General features: G+C 41.3%; 1 protein-coding gene across 4 annotated transcripts in view; it reads left to right on the top strand.

Moving 5' to 3' along the window:
- The window catches only part of CUNH1orf21 (chromosome unknown C1orf21 homolog), a 141405-nt gene extending 128476 nt beyond the window's left edge, over positions 1-12929 (top strand). For 3 of the 4 annotated variants that reach the window (XM_089515860.1, XM_089515858.1, XM_089515857.1), the window contains one exon: positions 10416-11175. In XM_089515860.1, coding sequence (XP_089371986.1) covers positions 10416-10497 — 82 coding nt within the window. In that variant the 3' untranslated portion in view covers positions 10498-11175. Of the gene's footprint in view, positions 1-10415 lie in introns of all 4 variants that reach the window. The other variant, XM_089515856.1, reaches the window with a different exon arrangement.
- The last annotated feature ends 14617 nt before the right edge of the window (positions 12930-27546 follow it).

Here is a 27546-nt window from a genome sequence, read left to right as displayed (position 1 = left end):
TGAGTGAGGTTGGGAAAAGACTGGTCCCGAGGAGGGCTATAGTCTTGAAGTCCCTGAGGGGACAGGGTGTTAAAATGAGTAAATTTGATCTTTTAGACCAAAGGAAGGCCTAAAGATTAGGAAAAGGGTCACATCTGATGTGAGAGTTTCTATAAACCTCTGCAATTGATTGATTAAGAGACAAGTTTACAACAGTTTATTATTGACAATCTGTTATTCTGTTTTGTTTATAAAATAAACTTATTTTATTGATTTATAACCAATCTGCTTGGCCTAAGTGATGAGTTTTTGCACACGCTACCAACTATATATTTGAGGCTAGAGATTTGAAATTTTGTTACCTCATCATATAGAAGAAAGATTGTTACAACAGGTGCATATATTAATAAAATAAGGAAACTAGATGAATAAAACATCTGAGCATGCTGTTTTTATTGACTATTTCCCTTTGTTGGGATAAAATCGAAACTGTAATACAGGTTGAGTACCACCTATCTGAAAGGCTTGGGACCAGAAATGTTTTGAATTTTGTTTTGTTTTTTCAGATTTTGGGATATTTGCATATGCATAGTAAGATGCCTTGGAGATGGCACCCAAGTCTAAACACAAAAATAATTTGTTTCATACGTACCTTACATACATAGTGTGAAGGTAATTTTATACATAATGTTGTGCATGCAACAAAGTTTATGTACTCTGAACCATCAAAAAGCAAATGTGTTGAATTTTGGAGCGTTTCGGATTTTCGGATAAGAAATACTCAACCAGCTCTGAAGGGATTTGGTGGTAGCAGTGAATTGGCTGAATGGTTAACAACTGTGAAATAGCAACAACTTGCATTTGTTAGAATAAGTCCATGGATCAGATCTTCTGTATGCTTAACAATTAACAATATATTATTTCAATACAGAAAGAGGAAGCATGTTATATTCTCCCCAAAGGTTCCTGAATACACATTTGATATGTTTGTAGATCTGCCCATCTGTGATTTAGATATGCAACTGAAATACCATTGTTTCTGTTCAAAGACAATATACCATAAGAATGCAAGATCTACTGAACCTGTTTCCTTTCAGATACTCAGTCAAAATTGGGTTGAACTATAGCAATATCAATATAGCAAGTACATTTCTATAATGCTTATCAATGCACTTAAGCACTCCCTAAGCCGTTTACAATGTGTTACAAAATTGCCCCCAACAAGCTCATTTTAGTGACTTACGGAAAGATGCCAGGCTGTCGACCCTGAGCCCCTGGCTGAGATTGAACTCAGAACCTTGTGGCTTGTGAGTGAGTGGCTGCAGTGCAGGCACTGGTTTTCAAAAAGCAATAAAGATATATCTCCAGCCAAACAAGTAGAATGCACACTGTCATCTTGAGTTAACTGAGACTAAGATCAAAATATTCAGTTGAGAGATTATTGCAAGCATCCTTTTGCATGATGTGTGCCGTTGGGGTTTCAAATACAGGAATAGAATTTTTAGAAAGCATATATATGAATTTTGGTACTTGGATATGGTTGTACTGTACAGTAGCTACCTGATTCTGGGCTCCTTGAAGGAAATCAACATGGAAGAGGATTTGACAGGCTGCAACTATTAGTCCCTCTGTCCCAAATTGCAAGGATAGCTCTGTGGATCATAAAACAAAACAATCCCAAATTCATCTTGTGGTGATACTTTTACCAGGCCAACCAAAAAGTGCAGTATATATCATACTCTCTTTTTGAACCTCTTATAGGCTTCTGCATCAGCCAAAGATGGGAAAACAGTATTCAGGAAGAAGCGATGTTGGAGTCACAGTATCTAGTTTTTTGCTTTGGCATGTTCTGTAAAAAGTGTCTACATAGATGACAAGTTAGGCCACACACTCTCATGACAATGAATTGACTAGAAACAAAAACTGTAAACCCCAGTTACATTTGTACTAAGTTCACACACTTCATTATATGGTACCAGGTTCACAGAGCCAGTTTGGATTCTCAGGTCATTAACTTTGGTTTTTGACATTGGGCACGGTGAGATGTAGCTCAAACCACACATTCACTCTTGTTTTCCTGTGTGTGACGGAGGAAGTTGGATCCAATATCCTGCCCTCAGCATTAGAGTTCTGGCCTTCACATGGTAATATGATCCCACTGTTAATAGATGATCCAAAATAAGTAACAGGCTGTACAAATTAAGAGGGTGCAACAGAAGCAGAGATAATCAAGGAGATAGATATTTAGGGAAAGTTTAATAAGCTTACAGATTTATTTTAAATAAGACTCACCAAAGCATAGCCAAAATCACAAAGGGCAGATTCCCTGTGGAGAATTGAGAATTTCTAATGGCATCAATTAGACCTGGGGAAAGAGTCCCGGGAGTCAATTAGAGGGGATTGGGTCAGAAGGACAAGTAATTAGCTTGACCTTAGAAATCCAGGCATGAATATTATCTTCAGAAACTTTGGGTATGAGATGCAACAAAACAGCAAGAGTAAAACATTGAGGATTCTTGGGGAGTTGCTACAGGCGACAGTTCTCTGAAGCAAATTAATTAGCCTCAGAAAGAATGCTGTTCAGTTCAGGCGGTACAATCTGGGATTTGCTCTTTGATGTTAGCAGACCAAAGGGAGCCCTAGCATTTTGGGGGTGGTGGCAAGTAGCAGATTTTGGGTGCCAAGGTGGGAGGGGTTAGAGCAAAAGACAAACCTGACCAACTTCTTCAGGGAAGCTATTTATCCAGGTCTTGTTGCAATTAATTGGGCCCCAGCTCCTGTTGATTTAAAAGAACCTCCACATAGATGACAACCCATGTTAATCAGTGGGATTGTCTATGGATTTTTATCTCAGGCGCTGAATGTCTTAGCCCAGTTAAGAATAAGACCATTTAGAAAGATTTGAGTGAACAAGAATTTTCCAAAAAGAAAACCTACATGCAATATATTGGCCATAGCGAAGCCTTTGGCTGCATAGATCACAAAAAGCTATGGAATGTGCTCTGAGAAATGGGAGTACCACTACATTTGATTGTCCTGTTGTGTAACCTGTACTCAGGAGGAGAGGCTTCCGTCAGAACTGAATACAGAGAGATAGAATGGTTCCACCCAACTGGTAAAGGGTCAGGCAAGGCTGGAGCCTATCACCCTTGCATGCAGCAAATATCACACCCAGAGCAGGATTAGACTCAGGCATGAGGCGTGAAGATTGGAGTAAGGTACATCAACAATATAAGATATGCAGATGATAAAATAATACTAGCACAAACCAACATAGACCTGGAGCAAATGCTGAAGAAGGTCAAGGAGGAAAGTACTAAGGTAGGCTTACTGTTGAACATTAAGAAAGCAAAAGTAATGACCATAGAAGATCTACAAGAATTCATCCTAGATCATGAGAAAATTGAAATTGTCAGAGTCCCCGTACCTTGGATCAAATATTGACTGGAACGGCAACTGCAGTCAAGAAATAAGAAGACAACTAGGATTGGGAAGGACAGTAATGAAAGAAGTGGACAAGATCCTAAAGTGTAAAGATATAATTCTGAACACTAAAGTGTCTATCATTCAAGCCCTTGTATTTCCCATCACCATGTATGGATGTGAGAACTGGACAGTGAAGAAAGCCGATAGAATGAAAATAAACTCATTTGAGATGTGATGCTGGGGAGGTGTGCTGTGAAGATACTGTAGACAGCCAGGAAGACAAACAATTGGATTCTTGAGCAGATCAAGCCTGAACTCTCCCTGGAAACCAGAGTGACTAAATTGGGGCTATTGTACTTTGGCCACATCGTGAAGGCATGAATCAATGGAAAAGACGATGCTAGGAAAGGTAGAAGGCAGTAGAAAGAGAGGAAGACTACACGGCAGACAGTTAGACTCTATCAGGGAAGCTACAGGCCTGAGCCTGCAGGAACTGAGCAGAGCAGTGGAGGACAAGGGGGTCTTGGAAATGTCTCACCAATAGGGCCACCATGAGTTGAGGTCTACTCAAGGGCAGTTAACAAGTTGAACAACAGAAATGAAGATACACCATCATTTATGCCATGGATGGGCCCTCCAGATGATTTTCGGCTGCACATCCCATCAGCCCTTGCCAGTTAAGCAAATGGTGAAGAAACATCTATAGAAGTGATGAGAAGTGAACAGGAGCCAGGGACCAAATATCTCTCTGTTCTACCAAACCTCTCCAAAACTGGCAACAAGAAGTGACATTGTATCACTTCCTGTCACCATTTTGAGAAGGACTTTATTGAAGATAGAGGTAGTGGGGGGGGGGGGCTGTGGAATTGCTCTTTGAACTGTGTGTGTGTGTGTGTGTGTGTGTGTGTGTGTTTTGGGGCATCTCCCTATGGTTTTCAGGTAAAAATACCCAAAACTCAGCCTGGAAAGCGCTCCAGGTCTTCTTGATGCGGTTGGGGAACTAGCAGGGTGGGTGCCAAAAAAATGAGATCCACGGGCTTCCTACTGGCCTCACTTTGCCTATCTGTGATCTAGTGGGCTGCAATCCACCCACCCAGGTCTGTTCAACTGCTTAAATCAGACTTGTCCTTTTCTTGCCCCTGCAGCCTCTGCGAAGTGCCCTAGAGGATTCTCCAGCTGTCTGGGGCATGCTTTAAGAGCCCTAAGTGGCTGCGGCAGGGAAGGAGAAATAATTTGTGGTTCCAATTTCCAGTTGTAATGTTGCTGTCCGTGCATGTTGAAGGATTGCCTGTTTTACATGATCATCAGTCCCAAGACGTGTTCATTGCAAAAAAGCTGCAGCTGCCTTTTAAAATGCAAATTTAACATCACTGTTTGTCATCCTGCTTATGAAATAGGTTTCATCTCATAAGTTTTACATCAGCATAAGCCAAGTCATGCAAATGCCATGATAAACCAGTGTAGGGCTTATGACTTGAAGGGACAGTGTGGCGTTTTTGTGCGTCATACAACTGTTTGGCTGGCATGGTATTATGGTGATAGATTCATTCTTTTCTTTGCCAGAAATGAAAGTTAACACTTTGCATATGAGTGTTGAGTGTGCATGCTTGCACACTGATGTTCATTTTTATTCCGCCTTTTCTGGGAATGGAAGAAGACAGATGTCAGACCTCCTCTAGGAGCCAGCCACTTCATTATTGCTTTGGAGAGACATTTATGAAAAGAGCCACTGTGTCTTCCAGTCCCTTCTGCAATAGCTACTGGAGAAACTGTCTGGCACAGTTGCATTCACCGCAACAGGCCACTTCTCCTTCTTCCTTTGCTTCCTTTGGAATGACAGTTAGGAAATGCAATCCTGTTGTTAAACGTTACTGCAGTTATAGAAGACAGCTGTGTTGCCTTAGAGACACCCTGCTCTCCCCAGCCTCACACTGTGGAAGACTTTATAGCTGTACAAAAGAGTCATTTTGCCCAGAGAACTCCTGTATTCCTGTGGTGTCAGTTTGTTTATTAATCTGTCATTTTAAAACAATGAAGCAGCTAATAAAGGGGTATTGTAGAGTACATACTCTATGCCGGTAGGAACATGGGAATGATTACAGTTCTTAACTGCTGAAAATTGTGTTGAAGGGAAGCAAGGGGCCTGCTGTGTTGGAACTCCATTTGATCCATGTATGTGTACTGCTGACAGGACCAAAGATGCCACAACTGTGCCTGCATATACATGTATTTAAGCATTTCTTTGAGCTTTCAAGATGCAACTTTCAAAGACTGTGACTATGTTCTTCTTTAAGACTGCAGGGACAGAATATTTGTATTTCAAATCACGTGGATCTAAAAATATATGTACTGTTTCAAATTGGGGTGAGTGTTAGGGGGAAATATTTCATTGATTTCAGAATGTTTAAGAAGAGACTTCCATAATCAATTCCCTCCAGATGTTATGGATGATAACTGCCATCCTCACAGCCGCGATTCCTTTTGGCTTCTGTGGGTATGGTGGGAATTTTAATCCAAAAACCCAGAAGGTACTAGTTTGGGAAGTGTCTTTTGTTGTTGTTCTTTATACCTTCATCATCTTTCTCCCAAGGAGTTAAGATGGCATAGTTCCCCACTGTTCCTTTTCTTCACGACAACCCTATGAAGTAAATTAGACTAAGAGAGTTTGACAACACCTTGTTCTCAACATCTCTGCACAGGTCATGTAGACTCAGGGCCATGTCCTATTTAATTAAGCCTGCCCATCTGTAATGCAGTCTTCTTCTCTTCCTGCCTTTCTAAGCATTATTGTCTTTTCCAGCGAGTTCTTCCTTCTCATGATATGGCCAAAGCATGACAGCCTCAATTTAGTCACCTTGGTTTCTAGGGAGAGTTCAGACTTCATTTGTTCTAGGACCCATTTGTTTGGCTTTTTAGTCATCCACAATATCCTCAGCACTCTTCTCCAGCACTACAAATGAGTTGATTTTCTTTCTATGACATGCTGATTTTCTTCTGTAATTATTTAGTGTACCTCATTATCCAACATACGTTTGCTGTGTGATCCCTAGTGCTTATTCCTTTTCTGAATCCTGCTTGCGCCGCTGGAATTTCTCACTCCATATATGATAGGTGTCTTTGCTGTAGATTTTTGTGCATGACTTTGTTTTCATAGGAAATTAGTGCAGTAGTCCTGTAGTTACTGCACTTTTTTGTGTTTTCTTCGTGGCGAGGTGATAGGAATATATATTGTTCATTTCCAATCTGTGCGCTATTGTTTTGTTTTCCATGTTTGTTGGCAGATTTTAGTTAGAACTAAAGTTGATTTTGTCTCAGCAGTTCTATTAGTATGTCATCTGTTCCTGGTGATTTAGTCTTCCAAATTCCCTTGAGTTGCTTTCACTTCACTTTCCAAAAGTTGGGGTTCATCTTCGGCTGAGTCTTCTTTCCATGTGTCATTCATCCTTTTACCTCTTTTAAAAAAACTGCTCTGTGTATTGCTTCCATTGTCTTTTTATTTATATTTGTCATGTATTATGTTCCTCTGCTGATTATAGAGTAGCCTCACCCTTGCTTGAAATTTTCCTTCAGTTGCACAGATCTTGTGGAAGAGGTCTCTTGTTGTTCATTTTTTGTTCTCAACTTCTATTTCTCTGCAATGATTATTATAAGTAATTTTCTTTTTCCTTGCACACTAATCGTTGAACGGTTGCATTCATGGTTCTGGATCTATTCCTGTCTCCCTCTTCTTTTGCTTCTCATGTGTCCTTTATTGCTTGAAGTGTTCCATCTGCCATCCATTGATTTTTCTCTTTCTTTTTGGCAACAGATAACATCTTTTTCCATTCCTCCTTGGCTATATTCCTGACCTCTATCCCTAGTTCATCTTGTTCCTGATCAATTAGGCTTAATAATGCAAATTTATTTTTTGCATTATCTTTAAATTCTGCTGGGGTGTTCTTCAGATCGTATTTGGATTGTCTCATCATTGGCTTTTCTTGGTGAGGCGTTCTCCAAGAGAACCATTGCCTCTCTCTGCAATGCTAACATGGTGCCACTGCTCTTCTCTCATAAGATCTTCCACCATTGTCACCCATCACTACTCCTGCTGCCCAGTAGCTACTTGGTGCCCTAATACTTCACCTAATGGTGTTAAGACTAAAATGTTACATCTTCCCTCAAGGACGTCCCCATTAGAGCCTTCCCCATTAGAGACCTGCCTCTCTCAAGTCCAACCCCTCTGTCACCTCCATCTTTGTTGCTTGAAACTCATCTCACACACACATAAGCAGTAGTGTAACAAGTGCCTTGTCTGATGCTGTCTGACATGCAAGCCATTTCTTTCATATTACTCATATGTCATTTAGGAAATACAACATGACATGTTTGCTCTTGAAGAGCTTAATCTAATTTGTGTTTCAGTCTTATGTAATTGACATAATGTGGACTTCACTTCCATGGATCTGGTCAGAACTAACCTATAGCCAGTGACTCATTGTTTTGCTTACTGTACACTTTTCCTGTCCTGAAATGCTTCCTTTCAAACATCAAAGATGCCTGACAACAAACATCCAGGTCTGCAATTAAGCTGCAGTCTGCAGTTGAATTTCAGTCATTCATGTGATGGTGATCATGATACAGCTAAATCCACTCACTGTTCATGCGAACTACAGCAGAAACTTAGAAATCAATGGGACTTTTAGAAATTATGACTAAGAAGCCCTATTCGTTTCAATAGGCATTCTCTTCTTGGTACGAGTGTTCAATTTAGCCAAACAAAGCTAGACTAAATCTACTACTACTCCCAACTACAGCAGACATATTGAAATGAACAGGACATTAATCACTACTTATATAACTCTCATTGATTTTAGCAAGTTTGCTCTAGTGGGAACGAACATTTGATTTAGCCTGCAATTGCTCCACCTCTGCTACTACTTTTTCTAGCCTTACTTCCAACTCTGAGGGTTACATTTCTTAAAACTACAGTCTGTGGTTTTTAGGATCAAATACTCAACAAAGTACTATCTGTCTAAAGTAAGATGAAAGATGACTAGAGAGGAAAGCAAGCAAGACCCTAAAATGAATTCCAAACCAGATCAAAGTAACTACATCATTTTAATTGTGATGACTGTGGTGTGGTATTTTAGGATACACAAAAGTACATGGTTGACTGCCTGTTGGCTCTTCATGCCTTACAGGAGTAAACTAGGTAAAGATTCTCATGAGCACCCTCCTTTCCTTCCATCCAACTCTTGGTTTTGGAACTGTATTCCAAAGAGAAGCTTTACTCATCTCAAAATGTGGGAGAGAGAATAACAACTAGATCTGTTTCCATAAAATGATAGCCTGCCCTCTGAAAATGCCCCTGTCTTCTCCCTATCTGGTGATTGGTTAAATCCTCTTTCTTCTGCCTGTGCAAAGTTGAAAAATGAATCCATTTTGCACCTTGGAAATACTTCAAAGTGGAACAGATTGGTATGAAGGGCTATGATAGTGACCTATATTCAAATATGACATTATGTTAACTTCTCAACTCAATTAATATGTGATCTATTTTCTCTGTGGTAGCTGTATTTTCAGAGAGAGGCTGTGCTGAAGAGCCGCTTGTCACGCTTCAGGAAGGTGTGGGCTGTGTACCCCCATTTCTTAACCAGTGTCTGTATGCTCTCATTCTCTCCTTTCCCTTTTTCAAGTGCTGTTGCTGCCTACACAAAGCAATCACAAAGCTGACAAGATTCTTAAAAAGTTAGAGTAAGCGCTTGAGCTGAGTTTCAAATCAAGGAATAAAAAAATTCCCCAGGGTGCTAAAATGTCCTGGTGCTTGGGTTGCTGAAGAGAGCAGGAGGCAGGTTTCTCCACCTCCCTTATGTGTTGCTCTTGGTAGGTGCTGTTGCCTTCTTACTTCCTTAATGGTGGTTGGAGGAAGAATTGAGGATACTGTACTAGTAAATAAGACTTCTCTTGAATCCCCAGGATTGTGCCAACAATCAGCCAGTCCCAAATGTATACCCTTTTGGAGTCATACAGATATTCAAATTGTAGTGGTGTAAGTCTGCATATTCTTGGTTATCACAATATCTAGGTTCATTCCAGCCTGGTTTTAGCAGCAAAATAGTTTGGCTCGTTTAAGGCAAGAAGAGCATTATTCAGCTAAATCTTCTGAACTACTTCTTTAATTTTGACATTTTTGATCATGAAATAATTCTGCAGCAGCTGTCTCCTATCTTGTTGGCTTTTTCCATAAGATGTCTTCAGGTGTTTGCTGCTCTGCCCCATAGCAGTTACAATGGGAGATGCCATGTTTTTTTTTCCGCAAGAGCCCACCCCTGCAAAAAAATTAGATTTCATATTTGTGAAATTGCTGAATGAAGATTGGGGTAGGTGTTATCACCATCTCTGCTTTCCTTTCTCAGCAAATTCAAGTGAGTCACTGGAGTTAGTGATCTGGTGCAAAGTCAAATGGATTATTGAATACCAATAAACTGAAATCCAATTTGTACAAGACAAGGGGGTATTGCTGGTGGATATTTTGCCTGACTTAGGAAGTGGCATTTGCTCTTTTCTGGATGGGATTGTACTCTCGCTCCCCTTCTCAAAAAAGGAATCAAGTATTCAGCCTGGGGAATGCCTTTTTGGATAGAGGTTACCGGGCCATGGTTGTCCATACTCTCATAGTATCTTGCTGAGATTTACTGTTAGTGCATTGTGTGTAGGGCTGTTTTGAACACTGCTCACATGAACCCTTAAAAGAACCCTTTGAGTAGTATTGGCCCCGTGGTGCAAAGTGTTGAGGCTGAGGTTGAAGGATGATGGCCTTTGCTTTCTTTGGGGATTCACAGCACATGCTGCAGGTACGGCTGTGTAATTTACATTATGTTATTGCATAAAGATATTCCAAGAAAAGATAATCCTCATAGTATTTTCATAAACTTATGTAACAATTTTCTACAATTATAACCATGTTTTCCATTTTCTGTGTATTGTTTTCATATAGATATATTTTTAAAATGTTCCTTTTCTCTTTAAAGGGCCGCGATTACTGTTCAGAAGAGGAGGACATCACATAGTGCCAATTCTGCTGATCGAACAGGAATACTACTGTGTAAATAGATTATGGTCCAGTCAAGATCTTTTTTGGAAGTCTTCTCAAGTGAACAACACTACATAACAAAAGATCATTTCCACATTGTATGCTCCATTCAGTTACAGTGTTTCTCAATGACCATACAATGAACATGGCTACAGGAAAGAAGAACAGCTTGTGTGGAACTGCCTTTGCTGCTGCTGGTTGAAATTTGTTGCGGATTGTCACTTACCTTGTCCAGGAACACAGCAAGTCTTTGACATACAATCTGAATGACACTGTAGATTTCACTGGGGCTGCTGGCCGGTTTTCTCTCGGCTGAGCTGGTGTTGTACAGAATCTTCCATAACTGAGCAGTTGAGCCTTCCAGTTCGTCAGACCAGCCATGGATGGGGCTGTGGCGTTCCTGTTAATACTGACAATTTAGAGCTTTGGAAATGGGATGCTTTGCCATGACAGACCTCGTTTCTCTGCTAGGAAGAAGTTGTCAATTTAAAAGCATGTTGTCACAGAAATACTGGCTATGGTGATGCAGGAGCAGAAAGCTGTATTTTTTATAAAAACACAATTTCTTTTACTAGGTATTTCAATCGAGGAATAAGCTTTCAGTATTGGCTTTGCTGACCGCAGATGGAAGTTGTGATCGCAATCAGTTTGAATCCCTCTTTTTTTTTCTAAGGAAATAAACATTTTACTGTTTTTAGGTATTCTTGTCTTATACCCATTCATACAGTCCAACATGTTAAGTATAACTGGGGAAAAGGGAGAAGGGGACAAAGTACCCCGTGGAACTATAATGGGAGAGGATGTTATTTTAAAGCGCCTGTGTGCCAATTTGGGATGTCTTGTAGAGTTTATTTTTCCATAATATAAAAAAAGATGATACTCTCTCTTCTCAAAGGCAGATGTAATATTTTTAACAAATATTGTCATGAGTAAAAATAATCCTAAGGTTTTAAAAAAAACACTTTTGCATTTATTTTTTAAAACACCTTTTGCTGACAAGATTCTCTTCAGTGTCTTTGAGGGGTGTAACCGTATTAAAAAGGCTTCTTGGAAGCTGAACTTTTTATCCCTCAGTTTGCCTTAATTAGGGTACCAAGATGACAGCTTGTCAATAAAACTGTACAAAATTGAAAAAGCACATTTTAGGTCAGTCTATAATTTTGTGATGTAGCTTTGCCCAGGATCATGTTAGATGTTGCAGATAGGAAAGAGTTGGTGTTTATCTGTTTGTTTTTGGTCTTCGTATATCCATCTCGTTTAATTAGATTTTACTAGTTAAGCACTCATTGTCGATACAGTGAAGCATGAGCATCACTGAACTTCTCTGTGTCTCCAGTTTGATGAATTAACCTGCTCCAAGGTGTAGCCAAGTTAGGCGTGATTAATAAGGGATTAGATGGACACACACTTGCTTTGCCCTTTCTCCTAAAAGAGTGGGGTGAGAATACGAAGTAGATGAGAGCTTGATAAACATCTTAAGCCATTTGTGGAAAGGTCAGACTTCAGCCAGTGGAAAATTCCCTTCTGCCTTTGGGAAGCCAGTAACAACCACAGGAGGATTTGAGCTCTGTGATACGAAGTTACTGCCTTCAGCAGCACCAACTCAATTACCTAAAATATAGAGGAACAAAATTTACAAGGGAAATCGCATTGATGCTGCACACAATAGCTTGTCTTAAACTTCCTGGAGTATTCTGTTTTCTTTCTATCATCACTCATTTGGGAGTTTTTAGGGGTTACAAGGTGTGAAATAAATTCACTTAAGAAGTACATTCCCAAGCATCTGTACAGTCTCCTCAGTACCACTTTCTCCAAGTTGACTGAAAGTTAGTTTCTTTTCTGGGTCCCTGTGTCTTGTCTGTCTGTTCAGAGTTGAATTTCTTCTGGTTTTCCTCTAGAATTAAAATAGAGGCTTCTCTACTACCTGGTGTTGACTTTATTTCCCAAGTGTTGCCTTTTCTGAACATGGCAACAAAACAAAATTAGTGACAAGAAGTTACTCTTATTTAATCTCTGTGTAATTTACAGCAAATTCTGCAGTCCCAGGAATCCTCAGTCAGGTAAGTTAACGGATGTTAATCCAAAAGGTTTATGGAAGAGATACTCATTTATATGATTTTACCAATTGGGTAACATATTGTGAGGCTCTACAACCAAATGGTGGAGTGTATCCCAGACCTCCTACACTCACTGATCTGGCCAGGGCCTTTCTTATTCTTTTTTCAGTGCTATAATTCTTTCGCTGTGTGTGTGTGTGTGTGTCAGATACCCAGCCACTGTAGTATCAGTTATGTAATCCTGTTACACCCCACAACAGGAAGTGATCTGGAATCCTCTAAAAGGTATTTGGGGACAGTTCTGGCCAAAAAATGTAAAAAGCTCTTGTATGTTTTTAATTGTACTGTTCTCATCAATTGTAAACTACTCTAAGGGGTGATACAGACTGACAGAAAGGGGCAGCAAGACGCTGCCCCTTTCTACCCCAGATGGAGACCGCACCAACCAAACGGTGCAGCCTCTGGGAGGCGTAAAAAGAACACACTTCTGGTGGGTTCTTTTTAGGCTGCGCACGGGGTGCTATTAGCATGCTCACACATGATTATAAAGTCGGTGTGGTGTTGTTTAGGTGCTGTGCTGCATGGGTGTCATCATTGCGCACCCCGTGTGGGTGGGAGCGTGGCAAGATGGTACACAGGTGCCGATAGTAGGGCTGGGTGCGTGTGAATGTCCAGTCCTATCTAACCCTAATTTCGGCCCCAGGCCAGCACAAAACTCCCATCTGTACCGGGCCAAAAAGGAGCCAGAAAAGATGACTCATTTTTGTGCTCTGTGGAGGCCGGATTGGTGCCGTGGCATGCATTTGCCACAACACCGATCCAGGGCAGAAAAGGGTGGCGTCTCACCGCCCCTTCCTTCCCATTTGTACAGGGCCTATGTCCCAATTTGGGAGGGAAAGTGGGATTATCATCATCATTGACCATATTTTGCCTACCCCTGTTTTAATTCTCTTACACCTCTGCTAAAAGTCCTTTAAAAATACTGCATGTTTTTCGATTTCTCATTCAAGAGAGGTTCTGCCTCACCTTCCTAATGTTAGGGCCAGCCATGCCATGGTGGAACAACCTGATACAATGACTGGAAAGGAGATCGCATTGCTAGAAGTGCGGAAAGAGAGCTATTTTGTTAACCTCTACCAGATTTTTGAAGCATGCTTAGAAGAAACATCTATAGAACTTGTGCCTCTGGGGAAAGCCACACTCTTATGATCATCATTTCAAAGTGTAGATTGTCTACATCCTCCTCCAGGTAAGGAACCTTGCTAGCCTCATCTGTCTTATTTTCCAAGCCCTGAAAAGCAGAGGGGTTAATCTGTGACTGTCATTCTTCAAGTGATCCTCTGGGCAGTCTTCCATCTTGCTTATCTGCCCTATAAAGAGATCCTACAGAGAGAGTCTAGATAGAAAGGAAGATGAAGCATCTCCAAAAGTAACATGTCTAGAATTCATCCCAGCTTACTTTACATTTATTGTGATTTGGAGTTTTGATGTCTCATAACTTTAGCATGGACTATATAGCTATGTTGACCATGTACCACAATACAACAAAATTCACAAAACAGTGCTACCTTTATTGGGCCAGTTAAAACGCACAATATACTTCATGCAAGCTTTCAGATCTTCACTTGCTGCTTTATGAGGCAAAGATGTTAAAAATCATACAGGAGAATAAATGTGATGATATTAGAGCCATAGGCCTACATTTTGGCTCAGGTGTTACTTCTATTGCCAGTTAAATGTCTGGAGAGATTGAAGTGTAGGCAGGAGCCACTCCTTGGCCATGTGGCGACTGAGGACAAATTTTATTGCCTGTGTTTTACTGCTCTTTGCTCCCAGTCCTTACATGGCCAAGAAGGTGAGTGGCCTCTGCCTTCGTTGATAGAAGGGACCGTGCTGATTAATCCTCTGCCCTCCCACTTTTTCAGCTGCATGTAAAATGTCCTGGTTGCTCTCTCTTCCCCTAACTTTCCTCCTCTGTCCTCATCTTACTTCAGTTGCTGTAAGCTAATATCAAAATGTAAAAGTAGATTGCACTCAACTAACTCAGCTTGATGGTAGTGCAGAAGTGGGGGCCGAATGTAGGCCTTCTCTGTAGGCTCAGGCAAAAGCAAACTGCTACAGCCTCTCCTAGCTTGTGTGTTCTTCCTCCTTAATAACTGTTGCAATCTTGAAGACATTCTGATGTCCTAATTTTCATCTGTGAACTTTTGGAGGCTATGATTGGGTTGTGTGAAAGGCTCACTGAACACTAGTGTCAAATAGCCAGAGCCTAATATCCTAACCTTGAAACATTAAATAGAATTACTTGGAGGCAGGGTTGGATTCTTCACAGATTGCATTGCCTGCTCCATGGTAGACTACAGGTTACTGGCACTTCTGAAAAACATAAGGGAGATGCTGGTCAATCTTCAGATGGTTAGCCATGCCTCTATTACATTGAGCCCTAAAATACTGGCACCTGGTTCCTATTTCTGCTCCACTGTGATGCTAAAGGAGGGTGCAGAGCTACCCCAAAACATTTTGCTTCCTGAGGTGGAACAATAAACGGTTCCCTCCGCTTCCAGATCATGGTGCATAATGCAAAGTGAAAAGCCCACAAGCACCCCCATATTTGCTATCTGGACCAGCTAAGCCCCTCTGCCTAATGATAGGGCTGGCCCTGAGGAAAGGGGAATGAAAGCACTCCTTGTCAGCTACTCTGAAAAGGACTTTGGAGGAACAGCAGGAGACAACTGTGAGAAGAGTACTTTTCTTCATCCGTTTCAAACAAGTGACAGCTTCATGCTCCAACTTTCCAAGAAAGACTGAGTCAGAGACAGTCTTGATTATTTCACTTCTTGCAGAGAAATAGGCAGAGGTTGGGAAAGTGTACAGAACTGTCTGAGACTAGTTCATTCTGTTAGAAGGAGCAGTAAATAATTGATTCATGCCTCTCGGTTTGATAAAATATACATAGGGTATAGCAGAATGTCTCCCCCATTTTGCTCCTGATGACATGTATGAACTAATAAGACGGAGAGAGAATCTGCTTCCACTCAGTCACTCTTTTCAGCGTGATTCCGTTTGCAAACAGCAAGTGGCCCTCCAAATGTTGTTGGACTACAACTCTTTCACCACCAGTTGGTCTGGTGAAAACTCATGGGAGCTCTGATCCAAGAATATCTGGAGTGACATAACTGCCCATTACCAGCAGAGCTTTGCCTGCAGACTACAATATCATCTCCATTGGGCAGAGACCTTGGGCCTATTCACACCACACATTTATAACACTATTACTCCACTTCAGCAGTCATGACAATATGCTATGGAATCCTGGGACTGACAATTTAGGGAGGGGAGATTTAGAGCAAGCTCTTCCAATGTGTCAGCCAACTACTACTTATTTGTATCTTATTTATTTCCAAGATTTATATCCCGCCTTTCTCCTGCAGTGGGCTTCATGGATGGATACTAGGATGGAACCTCAGCAGCTAACACTATAACTGTGTAGTGCAGATAGGCCCTTAGAAAGGGAAATATGCTCCAGAGAGTTAATTCCTCCCTCATTCACAATCTAGAAATTCTGAGTGATATTGGGAGAGAGGAATCCTATATGTGTATTGTGTGTGTATGTGTTTTCAAGTCGCCTGCCAGCTTATGGCAGCCCCATGAATTTCATAGGGTTTTCATATGCAAGGAATACTCAAGAGGTGGTTTTGCCAGTTCCTTCCTCTGACATATAGCCTACTACATCATGGTTTTGGTAGTCTCTCCTCCAAGTACTAACCAGGGCCAATCTGATTTAGCTTCCAAGATTGGCCTCCTCTTTTCAGACATCCTCCACAATTGAGGAAGAGGGACCTCAAATCATTCCACTGTTTTCATCTTTGCAGCCATAATCATGTAGAGGACAAATAGTGAAGTGGGCCTTAGAATTCAATATTTTAAGATAACTGGATTTTAAAAATGCGTTGCCTTTTCTGGACCATGATCTAATTATGCAGGAGGACAAGCTGTTCGTGTCATTCTCTCTCTGGCTTCCAAGGAGGAAATGTGCTCAAATGGGTACCTGCTAACAGGTTCAATGAAATGGCTATTTTTAAATAGGTTGAACATTGTCAAATCTTTGCTACGCCCCTCTATTGAGCATTACTCTTTAATAAGCTAAATTGTTTTGTTTTTAGAGGTGTAGGCTGTAAGTCTGCTTAAAATCAGAGCTTGTGAAACTTACTTTTTTGGATCTCATACTTGCACAATTCCATAGACCAGATCGTTGAGAGATTCTGGGAACTGTCCTAAAATTAACCTTTTGAGTTAATCCTATGCTTTCTGAACGCTTCATATACAGAGAAAGAGCGAGTCAGTGTTAAGCGCTCAGTGTCCCACTGATTTCCACCCGAAGTCATGTTTGGTTTATGGAGGCTAGAATGAACAGTGGAAGGGACGTATCCTGTGGTGGCAAGTGTCTCCATTCTACAACCGATATGAATTCATGTTGAAAGTCTGTAGGAAATAGCTATGTGTACAGCTATACACAGAAAAGATTCTGCTGAAGAAGGGTAGGTGAGAAAACTTGCTTGTTTAATTATTGTTGTTATTATTTTGCTGTTCTCCAGCCAAAAGAGAAAACATCATGTAAGGAGATTAAAATACATAATGCCACACAGGTTCCTTAAAACACTATCACCTCTAAAAATGTCATCTTAACCATTGATCTGGGGATGGAGAAGAAGAGGCCAGCAGCACTCTTAAAGTAAGACTGCTATGTTTATCTAGAATAGGGGTGCTGCCTCTCTGCATGTTGTGTTTTCTGATTCTTTGTTTTTCCCCTCTTTTTTCCTTTTTTTCTCTTTTTTTCCTGTTCTTTTATGTTTTGTTTCTTTGTGTCAGTGTCTGTTTTTAATGTAGTTAAATAAATTTAATCAAAAGGTTTTAAAAAACAGACAAAGATATATCTGGACTGCCAGACTTCACCATTCCCACTGTGTGTTTGTTCTACATTGAATTAAGAAATGAAGAAGGCTAAGGTGTTAAACGTATGCTTATTTCTTCCCCGCTGAAACTCATTAAGCATAAAAATGCTTACCTGTGACTTTGCCCGCTCCCCAGTGTCTAAAGCAGCCCCAGAAGAGAGACTCTGTTTGTCACTTTGGAAGTAATTTGCACAGTAGCAGCAACAGCAGAACTGCCTTTTGGTCCCCATCCCTCCTTCTTCCCATTGCTTCTTATGTGATGCCACAACTTATGCTAGGAATGCTGGTCTTTTAAGCTGTGATCATAAGAGGCTTAGGCAGTGATGGTTCTTGCGTGTCGGTGTCAACTGCCTTTGCATCATCCCCAACTCATGATGACCCTGTGGATGAGACATCTCCAAGACTCCCTGTCCCCCATTGCTCTGCTTAGGTCCTGTAAATTTAGGCCCATGAACTCCCTGATTGAGTTTATCCATCTGACATGCGGTCTTCCTCTTTTTCTACTACACTCTATCTTTCCTAGCATTATTGTCTTCTCCAGTGAGTTGTGCCTTCTCATGACATGGGCAAACGGCAGCCTTAATTTGATCATCTTGGCTTCCAGGAACATTTCAGGCTTGAACTGTTGAAGGACCCATTTGTTTGTCTTTTTGTCTGTACATGGTATTCTCAGCACTCTTTTCCAGCACTACGACTCAAAAATGAGTTGATTTTCTTCATCTCCACTTTCCTCCCTGTCCAGCTCTCACATCCGTACATGGTGATGGGGGATACAATGGCTTGGACGATTCTAATTTTGGTGTTCAGTTGTATACCTTTACTCTTTAGCATCTTGCCTAGCTCTTTCATAGCTGCCCTTTTCATTCTTAGCTTTCTTCTAATTTCTTGACTGCAGTCATTCTGATCAATGTAGGTACAGCAACACTATTTTGATTTTCCCATTGTCTGGGTTGAATATATGTAGTTCCTCCTTGGTCATTAGTTTTGTTTTCTTTATTTTCAGCATTAAGCCTGCCTTTGCACTTTTTTCTTTAGTAATTGTTCTAAGTCTGTGATATATCCTGCTAGTAGTATGGTGTCTATCACATATCTTAGATTGTTGATATCCTTCCTCCTTTATTAACTCCTCCTCCTGAATCTAAATCTGGTCTTCTTATGATATTATCTGCATACAAGTTGAATAAATAGAGTGATAAAATATAGCCATGCCTGACGCCTTTGACAACTGGGAATCATTCAATTTCTCTGTATACTCAGGAAAGGCTAAAACTCTGGTGAAATTCAGTCTAAGCCAAACAAGACAATTGATTAAGAACTCTTCAAGCAGAAGATGGTGGGGACATAAATTCAGTATAGATAGAGTAATAGTGAAGCCATGTGCCAGTCCTTATTTAGCCAAAAGAGCTGAGTTACCAACCCAGTACAGTCGGCCTTTCTTATACATGGATTATTTATACACGGATTCAAGCATTCACGGTTTGAAAATGTTCAAAAAAAGTATAAATTTCAAGTATCAAACCTTGATTTTCCCATTTTATATAAGGGACACCATTTTGCTATGCCATTCTATTTAATGGGACTTGAGCATGCATGGATTTTGTTATACACGGGGGATCTTGGAACCAAAGCCCAGCGTATAACAAGGGTCCACTGTATCTGCAGAAACAGCAGAAAAAGTATTGGGAGCAGGAAATCCTCTAATAGAGACCCGATACCCCAGAAATATAGACAAAACCACATCTGTCACCTAACACCATCCCATAATCACATTTTAAATACATCCACAGTCCTGATATCTGTTTAATGTAGGGAGGGGAAATGTGTTCTGCCAGAACTTACTGGGTTGCATCAATGATTCTTTTCCACTAGCCATCTTGGGTAAACCTGGTAAATGTTGTACTCCAGAATATCTGGATGACCATTTTATGTCAGAGGTGGGAATCCCATAAACTATTGTTTGCTATTGAACCACAATAACAAGAGTCCCATCTAGCAATTCCAGTGGTGAGAAATATTGGTACTTCCAGCAACATCTGGAAGGTTGCATGATTTCCACCTTCAATTCAGTGAACTGTGGCTTCAACTAAAAGTTAATATTCCACAAAGGCAAAAGCTAACAAAATGAATTTCAATACAGGGAAACGTAAGATACTGCACTTAGGGCAGAAAAATGAAATGCACAGATATAGGATGGGGGACACCTGGTTCAACAAGACTACATGTGAAAGGGATCTAGGAGTCCAAGCAGACCACAAGTTGAATATGAGCCACCAGTGTGATGCGGCAGCTAAAAAGGCCAATGCAATCCTAGGCTGCATCAATAGAAGTATAGTGTCTAGATCAAGGGAAGTAATAGTGCCACTCTATTCTACTTTGGTCAGGCTTCACCTAGAATATTGTGTCCAGTTCTGGGCACCACAATTAAAAAAGGACATTGAGAAACGAGCGTGTCCAAAGGAGAGTAACTAAAATGGTGAAAGGTCTGGAAACCATGCCCTACAAGGAACGACTTAGGGAGCTGGGGATGTTTAGCCTGGAGAAGAGAAGATTAAGAGGTGATATGACAGTCCTGTTTAATTACTGGAAGGGATGTCATATTGAGGAGGGAGCAACCTTGTTTTCTGCTGCTCCAGAGACTAAGACCCAGAGCAATGGATGCAAGCGCCAGGAAAAGAAATTCCACCTCAACATTAGGAGGAACTTCCTGACAGTGAGAGCTGTTCCACAGTGGAACAAATTCCCTTGAAGAGTGGTAGTCTCCTCCTTTGGAGGTCTTTATGCAGAGGCTGGATGGCCATCTGTTGGGGGTCCTTTAATTGTGAGTTCCTGCACGGCAGAATGGGATTGGATTGTATGGCCCTTGGAGTCTCCTCCAACTCTATGATTCTATCTTCTTTGGTATAATGCTAGCATTATAGATACTAAGGCTTTTGTCACCTCCCCCCCCCCCATTATGCTTTTTCTTATCATCTTATGCTTCGTGCTTTTTCTAGCCTCCAGTAACGGCTGTCACGTCAACTGAGCTGTCTTCCTTTTCCTCTCCCGTTCACTTTCTAATTCTGGTGCTTGTTCCATGGCAAGCCAAGTGGCAAACTGAGTGCTGCCGTTGCCGCCTTCTTTGCTACAGCAGAATCATAAGCAAAGAGACCACCAGAAAGAGGATGAGGAGCTGCATGCTCTCTTGAAATTGTTGACATGACAGAAGGTTGGGAGCTGGCAACCTGAAGATGGCGTTTTAAGCTCTGCCGTGTTCCTCCAAACGGTACGGTTATAATTTGATTTGCTAAATGAGAAAATCTGTATGTGCCATATGCACCAATTATTTTTTCATTTAGAGCTGTTGTGCAAATGTCGATCGGAGCCTCTTCAAAGCCAGATTGCATTGCTATAAAGAATTCGTTAACCTTGAAGAAACTCTGCAGACAGTAAACACTTTGTCTTGTGTTATGTCAATGGTGCCTCCTTCTGGAACTTCTAGAACAACACACTGCTCTGTTTTCTCATTTGTTACATGGGCTGTGTAAATGAATACCTGCACATTGGACGCACTTTGTACAGCCTAGCTTTTCTCTCCTTTCCCCCTTGCATACAATAATATTAGATGTCAAGATTTCCCTGTGGGTGATAGAATAAGAACTGAAGAAAGGGGGGGATCTTTTGCTTGACACGTAACTCTGTAAGTGACAAGGTGTTCGCTGTTGTGAGCCTTTGAGCCTTTCAGGTCCTTTTGGATTTAGGGTGACCCTAAGGCGAACCCATTATGGGGTTTTCTTGGCAAGATTTGTTCGGAGGTTTGCCTTTGCCTTACCTGAGACTGAGAGCATGTGGCTTGTCCAAGGTCACCAAGTGGAATTGCCAATGATTTTTTTAAAATGCTGAATTTAGAAATAGAGAGAGAGAATGGATCCATCAACAGCTTTAAGACAAAAATTAAGTCTCCCCGCACCCCGTAGGGCACATGTATGGGCCAGGAGGAAGCCTTCTTCATTGAGATTGGACCTTGAAGTAGTGGTGCATGCACTGGTAACCTCTCGCCTTGATTTCTGTAATGCACTCTACATGGGGCTACCCTTGTACCAAGTTCGGAAGCTTCGATTAGTACAAAACGCAGCAGCCAGATTGGTTGCTGGTTCTTTGAAATTTGACCATGTAACACCTATTTTGAACGATCTTCATTGGCTACCTATTAGCTTGTGGGTGCAATACAAGGTGTTGGTTATCACCTATAAAGCCCTACATGGCTCAGGCCCAAGTTACTTAAAGGAACTGTGTTGGGATGTAGCAACTTCGCATGAATAGACTTTCTAGCAATACATATCAATGGTTTGCATGTTAAGACTTTCTAGTAATGCATGTCAATGGTAGTTTTATTGCTTACTAACAACCCCCCTCCTCACTCCCCCTCCTCATTTCCTGTTTACCATGAGGACACCTAATTTCCTTTGTCTTGAGGTGAAGAAGCAGCAGAGACGAGACTCCATAACTAAACTTGCTTACCAACTAATCAGCATGCCTATGCCTGGAGCTGAGAAGATGCTGAGAGAGCATCTTTCTTAAGATGCATGGAGACTACCTTTTCTACCTCATTTTTCTTGCAACATGAAGCTAGACCTGTGTATCTCTTCATACACATGATTTTGTAAGTAAACTTATTTTCTTTTTCACTTTTAACCAAGTGAGTGTGTGCTTTTATTGGGGACATGTGGCTGGGAGAGGAGTGAGTTAGTTAAAGTTTTATTCCTGCTTGCCCCATCATCATTTTTTCTGCTGAGTAAGCTCTGCTAGTGAGATTAAACAGTCTTGCTTACTTTCCTGAGTTTTCTAACAATTCTCAAGAAAGAACTACATTTCCCAACAAACTGTATAATCCCTGTATAATCCGCCCCACACTCTCAGAACTTCCGGGGGAAATCTGTTGGAAGTACATCCAACCAGACTGGTTTCAACTTCTCAAAGAACCTTTACTTCAGTAGCTCCTAACATGTTAAAATGTATTTATAAAAAACATATAAGTTCATAAAAGTAAGCCCAAGAGCTAGTTCCAATAACAAATAAAAAATGTTCCCGGTGAAAACAAAACAAAACTGCATTCCTCTACCCCTGTCAAAGACACTAGCAAGGGGACTTGTTGGCCAAGCATTAAGAACAGATGGTTTGCTGGGTGCTGAGTACAGGGCCTTATCAGCAGTGGTTACCTAAGATATCTAAGCTTTAATTATCCTGGATGAAACTGACTGGACCTTTACCATCAGGAAAGGCGTTTCATGAAACTGAGCTACCTTTGTAGGCAAGACAGCTGTTGCATTGGTACTCACTTCTGAGCCGACTTGCCTAGAATTGACTCATACCTTCCAACATTTTACATCTGAAAATTGGGACACTTGTGGTCAAGCAAGATCAGGGAGTGGTCAAGACAATAAAAGTTATGAATAAAGAAATTCACACAAGCTAGAAGAGGTTATAGCAGTTTGCTTTTGCTTGAGCCTACTGGGAAGGGCAAGATCCCACCCCTCCTCTCTTCTCCTCCCTTTTGCATTTTGAACTCATATTGTGCCAATGGAAGTAAGATAAAGATAAAGGAGGAAAGTGGAAAGACGAGAGAGAAACTGGGACATTTTACTAGTGAATTAAAAATTGGGAAGGCAGAAGATGAATCAGGATTGTTCCTGCCAAACTGGGACTGTTAGAAGATATGAGTGCTTTACATGTTTAGCAGGAACATGTTCAACCTTCAAGAATTACACCTTAAGCCCATCCACTTTGTATTGGTCCTGTCCCAATTCCCAAAGGAAACCAAAGCACCCAGGCAAAAGTAATAAGGGAAGAAATTTTAAAATGTAACTTGTTTCATCTTTCACTTGCATACCTCACAGCTGAATACAACAATCATATTACCCAGAAACTTGAAGCCTTAGGTTATTTAAAATCAGGTGACACTTGGACTTTGAACTATTAATTAACAGATAAAACCATGTAAGAATCCACTGAAGCATATTTGAACGATGACATTTCAACACATAAGATATCAGAAGTATTTTTTTTAATGAGGGCTTCCTTGGACAGATGGCATCACCAAGAGAAGCCAAGCTAGAATACCCTTCTCCCATGTGTGTGCACATCTGTGTGTGTGCACAAACACACACATATTGGCTTGCTTAGTAAAGATAAATTGTCTCTCCTCGAATAAATGGAAGGAAGGATATTACTTTTTCCTTTTCTGGAGCCAAAATTATACTTCAATGTGAACTTTCACCTTGTTCTATATAATCTTTTAATCTAATTATGTTCTTGTACTGCAAAACAGATCTTTCTAAAACCCCTTATCCCAGTACAAGAACCCTGTTATGCCTCACAGTAAGAGGAACTGGTTTCCGTGTTACATCTGATGACAACCTGGCATTTCCCCACAGGATTAATCCATATATTTATTTAGTGGGGAGGGCTGGGTTCCTACCAGAAAAGTGCTTTGGGACAAAATTACTTCCTGCATCATTCCGAACACTTCAATTCTATGATGGAATTCAATGGTCCTATGTCATTACCATACTCCAAATCTCAGACTTGTCCTGGAGACAGAAATACTGTCATCTTCCCATTATTTATTTGGTGTTAATTTGTTGCATGTATATCCCACCCATCCTTCAAAGAGGCTGAGGCTGAGAGGCAGTGTTGGTCCAAAGTCATCCAATAAACTCTGACCAGACAACCGTTTGAACCAAGATCTTTTTATTTTTGTGTCCAGCTGGCTGAAACTACATCACACAGGCTGTCAAGTACAACTAGTAGTAACAGTAGTAACAGTAGAAGTAGAATGTGATGCAGAACACCTATTGACTAATGGTGTTCCAATGAGTAAATAAATAAATAAATAAATAAATAAATGGCTAGCCTTGTAGCCATGGGGTGAGTCCATGGGAGATCAGTGAGGTCATATGAACTAACAATAGTTTAGCCTTGCATTGTGAATTCACAATGGGTAGTCAGCTACATTGCCTGGTATAAGCTTCTGGACTTCATCCAGTTGGACTTATAAGCCAACATGGCTGACCTTACTGTGTTTTTTCCAGTGGGCTTGCTGTGGCTTGACGATGAATACAATCCCACTCCAGAAGAACCAGTTTCTGGTCAAGTTTGGAAGTTGGTGGCAGCCTGGATCTTGTCCATACTTTCTGCAATTCTCTATACGATCGCAGCTATGAACTGGTGGCAGGGAAAGAAAACTTGCTGTTGTTGTTGCTGTGCTAACACAAGAGAAGGACCTTCCACACAGAGAGAGGTGAGTAGACCATCTTCAGAAATAAATCTTCAGCACCTTGGATAGCGGATGTAATTTTAAGAAGACAGATGTTATCACTTTCAACCACTGCTGGGCCGTAGGCAAGCTATTTGCAACCCGGGTAACTGCTGCATAATTTCAAGAATTAGAAAAACTCATTCATGAAAAGATGTGGCAGGATGGCACAGGAGGCTGCAACTGTCTGATAACTTAATGTGTGCAAGGATGAATAAGAATGCATTACATGGGGTCGGGGGGAACCCTGCAAGGAAGCCTGGGATAGCCAGCCTGTTTTGTAGGGGGTAAGAGTGAGACACCTTGAATAAAATAAATCATTCTACCTTCCCTCCTGAGGCTCAGTCCTTCCATCCCAAGAGAAGGAGCAGAGGGTTTCCCGCGCTCTGCCTCTGCCTCGCCTTCTCCTCTTCCCTTCTCTTGCGAAGGATGGACCCTTGTTTGGGAGAAAGAGAGACCGGAGTCAGTTGGGAAGGAGGAAGCAAGGACCCACTTTTTGTTGCCAGGCTGGAGACTATAGTTCAAAACACACTGCAGCAATAATCCAATAAAGCAAACAGCTCCGGCTCAGTGCTAGGGAATTCTGAGAAATGTAGTTTTGTGAGAGATTGAGGCTTCTCTGTCAGAGAGCTCTGGTGCCACAATAAACTCCAGTTCCCAGGATTCCCTAGCACTGGGCCAGGGCAGTGAAAGTGCTCTCAAACTGGACTATTGCTGCCCTGTGTTTTAGACCTTTGTTTCTTTTCTTTGGCTAACTGGAGAGAAAAAGAAAAACAACAACTCTTGGCGTGCAGAGAAAACAGCCAGGCTGCTCCTTAGGAGTCTGGCTGGAGGCTTTTCCTGGGCTTCCTGCTTTCTTTCTTTCTTTCTTTCTTTCTTTCTTTCTTTCTTTCTTTTTTTCTCACATGCCTCTCATGGTGTATCTACACTGTAGAAGTAGAATGTGCCATCCACTTTAATTGTCTTGGCTCCATCCACACAGAAGCATAGGGTTTGTAGTTTTTATAAGTTTTATAAAACTACAAATCCTAGGATTCCAATAGGATGGAGCAGCGGCTCTTAAAGTGGCATCAAACTGCATTAATTCTACAGTGTAGATGCACCAAGAGGAAGGGCGGGAGGAGTTGTCGAGGCGGGTGAAATAATGTTGTGTATGCTGTTATTCCAAAATCGGAACACACTCCTTCCTTGGAGTATACTGGAGACTCCTCCTTTGGAGGTCTTTAAGCAGAGGCTGGATGGCCATCTGTCGGGGATGCTTTGATTGAGAGTTCCTGCATGGCAGAATGGGGTTGGACTGGATGGCCCTTGGGGTCTCTTCCAACTCTAGGGACATTAGCAGAAGGCCAAGCCAGCTGGTTGGGTCCTAAAGAGAGCCCACGGCGGCAAGGCCTTCTCCAAGGCGGAGGACATGCCTTGCACTAGGGTTGCCATAAGTCAGGACCTCCAAACCGGGACAAATGTAGGACAACAGTTTCAAATGTAGGACAGTTTTTTGTTTTTTTTTTTGTTTTTGTTTTTGTTTTTTTTTTTTTTTTTTAATGGAGGACATGCGGGGGGGAATTGATGCTTTTTTTAAAATGTTAATATAAATGCATGTTTCTTAGGCATGATCAAAATGGAGGACATTTTGGCATTACTCCTAGACAGATGGCAGAAATGTACTTCCCTTTCTGGCCACACCATCCCCCTCCCCATTCCAAAACACACTACAGCACATTTGGGCATTGAACATGGCTTTACTTAACATGGCCTCTTGCATATTTCAGTGGCTTATTCCATAACCAAACCCTTTGGGTTGAACACTGAACATGGGTTAACATGGCTATGCATATCAAACATGTTAAGGTGGTTAAACAAAAAGTGGATTTGCCCTCGGTTTCAGGTGTCTTGCACCAACTATATTTCTCAGAAATGTGTACTTGGTCAAGGGACTTTGGTTTTTCTTCATTTTGACTTGTTTTGTCTGTATTCCACCCCACTAAATAAAGGAGACATGAAATGGAGTTAATGGGTACAAGTTGTTAAACAAAAAAGTCTTGTGAGACTCCATAGGCAAGAGGTGCACCATGTTAAGAACTGCATTAAGCACACTTAGGCTGCTGCCACACTGCAGAATTAAAGCAGTTTGACACTGCTTTCACTTGCATCACTCCATCACTCCTATGGAATCCTGGGATTTGTAGTTTGTTGTGGTGCCAGGGCTGGGCTTTGAAATCTCAGGCATAAGAGAGGCAAAAGGCTTGGGCTGCAGCTACACTGGAGAAATAATCTGGTTTGAGACCACTTTAACTGTCTTGGCTGAATGCTATGGAATTCTGGGAATGGTGGTCTGTTCCAGCACAACAGCAGAATGGCAGTTAAACCCCAGTCAAGCTCTCTGACGAAGGTGACCAATGCCCTCACCCCAAAATATAGGGCACTCAAGCAAAAAATGTAGGACATGGCCAAAAATCAAAGCTAAAAACACCCATGTAATTATAAATCCATGCTTCTTAGCCATGATCCAAATGGAGGACCTTTTGAAATGTGACAGAAGAGGACATGTCCTGGAAAAGGAGGAGGATGCCTGGTCACCTTGTCTCTGGTCCAAAATACACTGCAGAAATAAAACAATGCTGGACTGAAATGCCCAGAGTTCCTCACCAAAGCTGCATCCACACTGAGGAAATAATCCAGTTCCAGAGTGACTTAACTGTCCTGGGTTAGTGCTGGGGAATGCTGGGAATTGTAGTACACTGTGGCCCCAGAGCTATCTCTGACAGGGAG

This window comes from Sceloporus occidentalis, unplaced genomic scaffold (genome assembly GCF_023333645.1).
Source record: "Sceloporus occidentalis isolate IW3139 unplaced genomic scaffold, rSceOcc1.0.p SCAF_3, whole genome shotgun sequence".
NCBI classification, from domain to species: domain Eukaryota; kingdom Metazoa; phylum Chordata; class Lepidosauria; order Squamata; family Phrynosomatidae; genus Sceloporus; species Sceloporus occidentalis.
The sequence above is the reverse complement of the archived record's forward strand: the minus strand, read 5'-3'. Positions and strand labels throughout refer to the sequence as shown.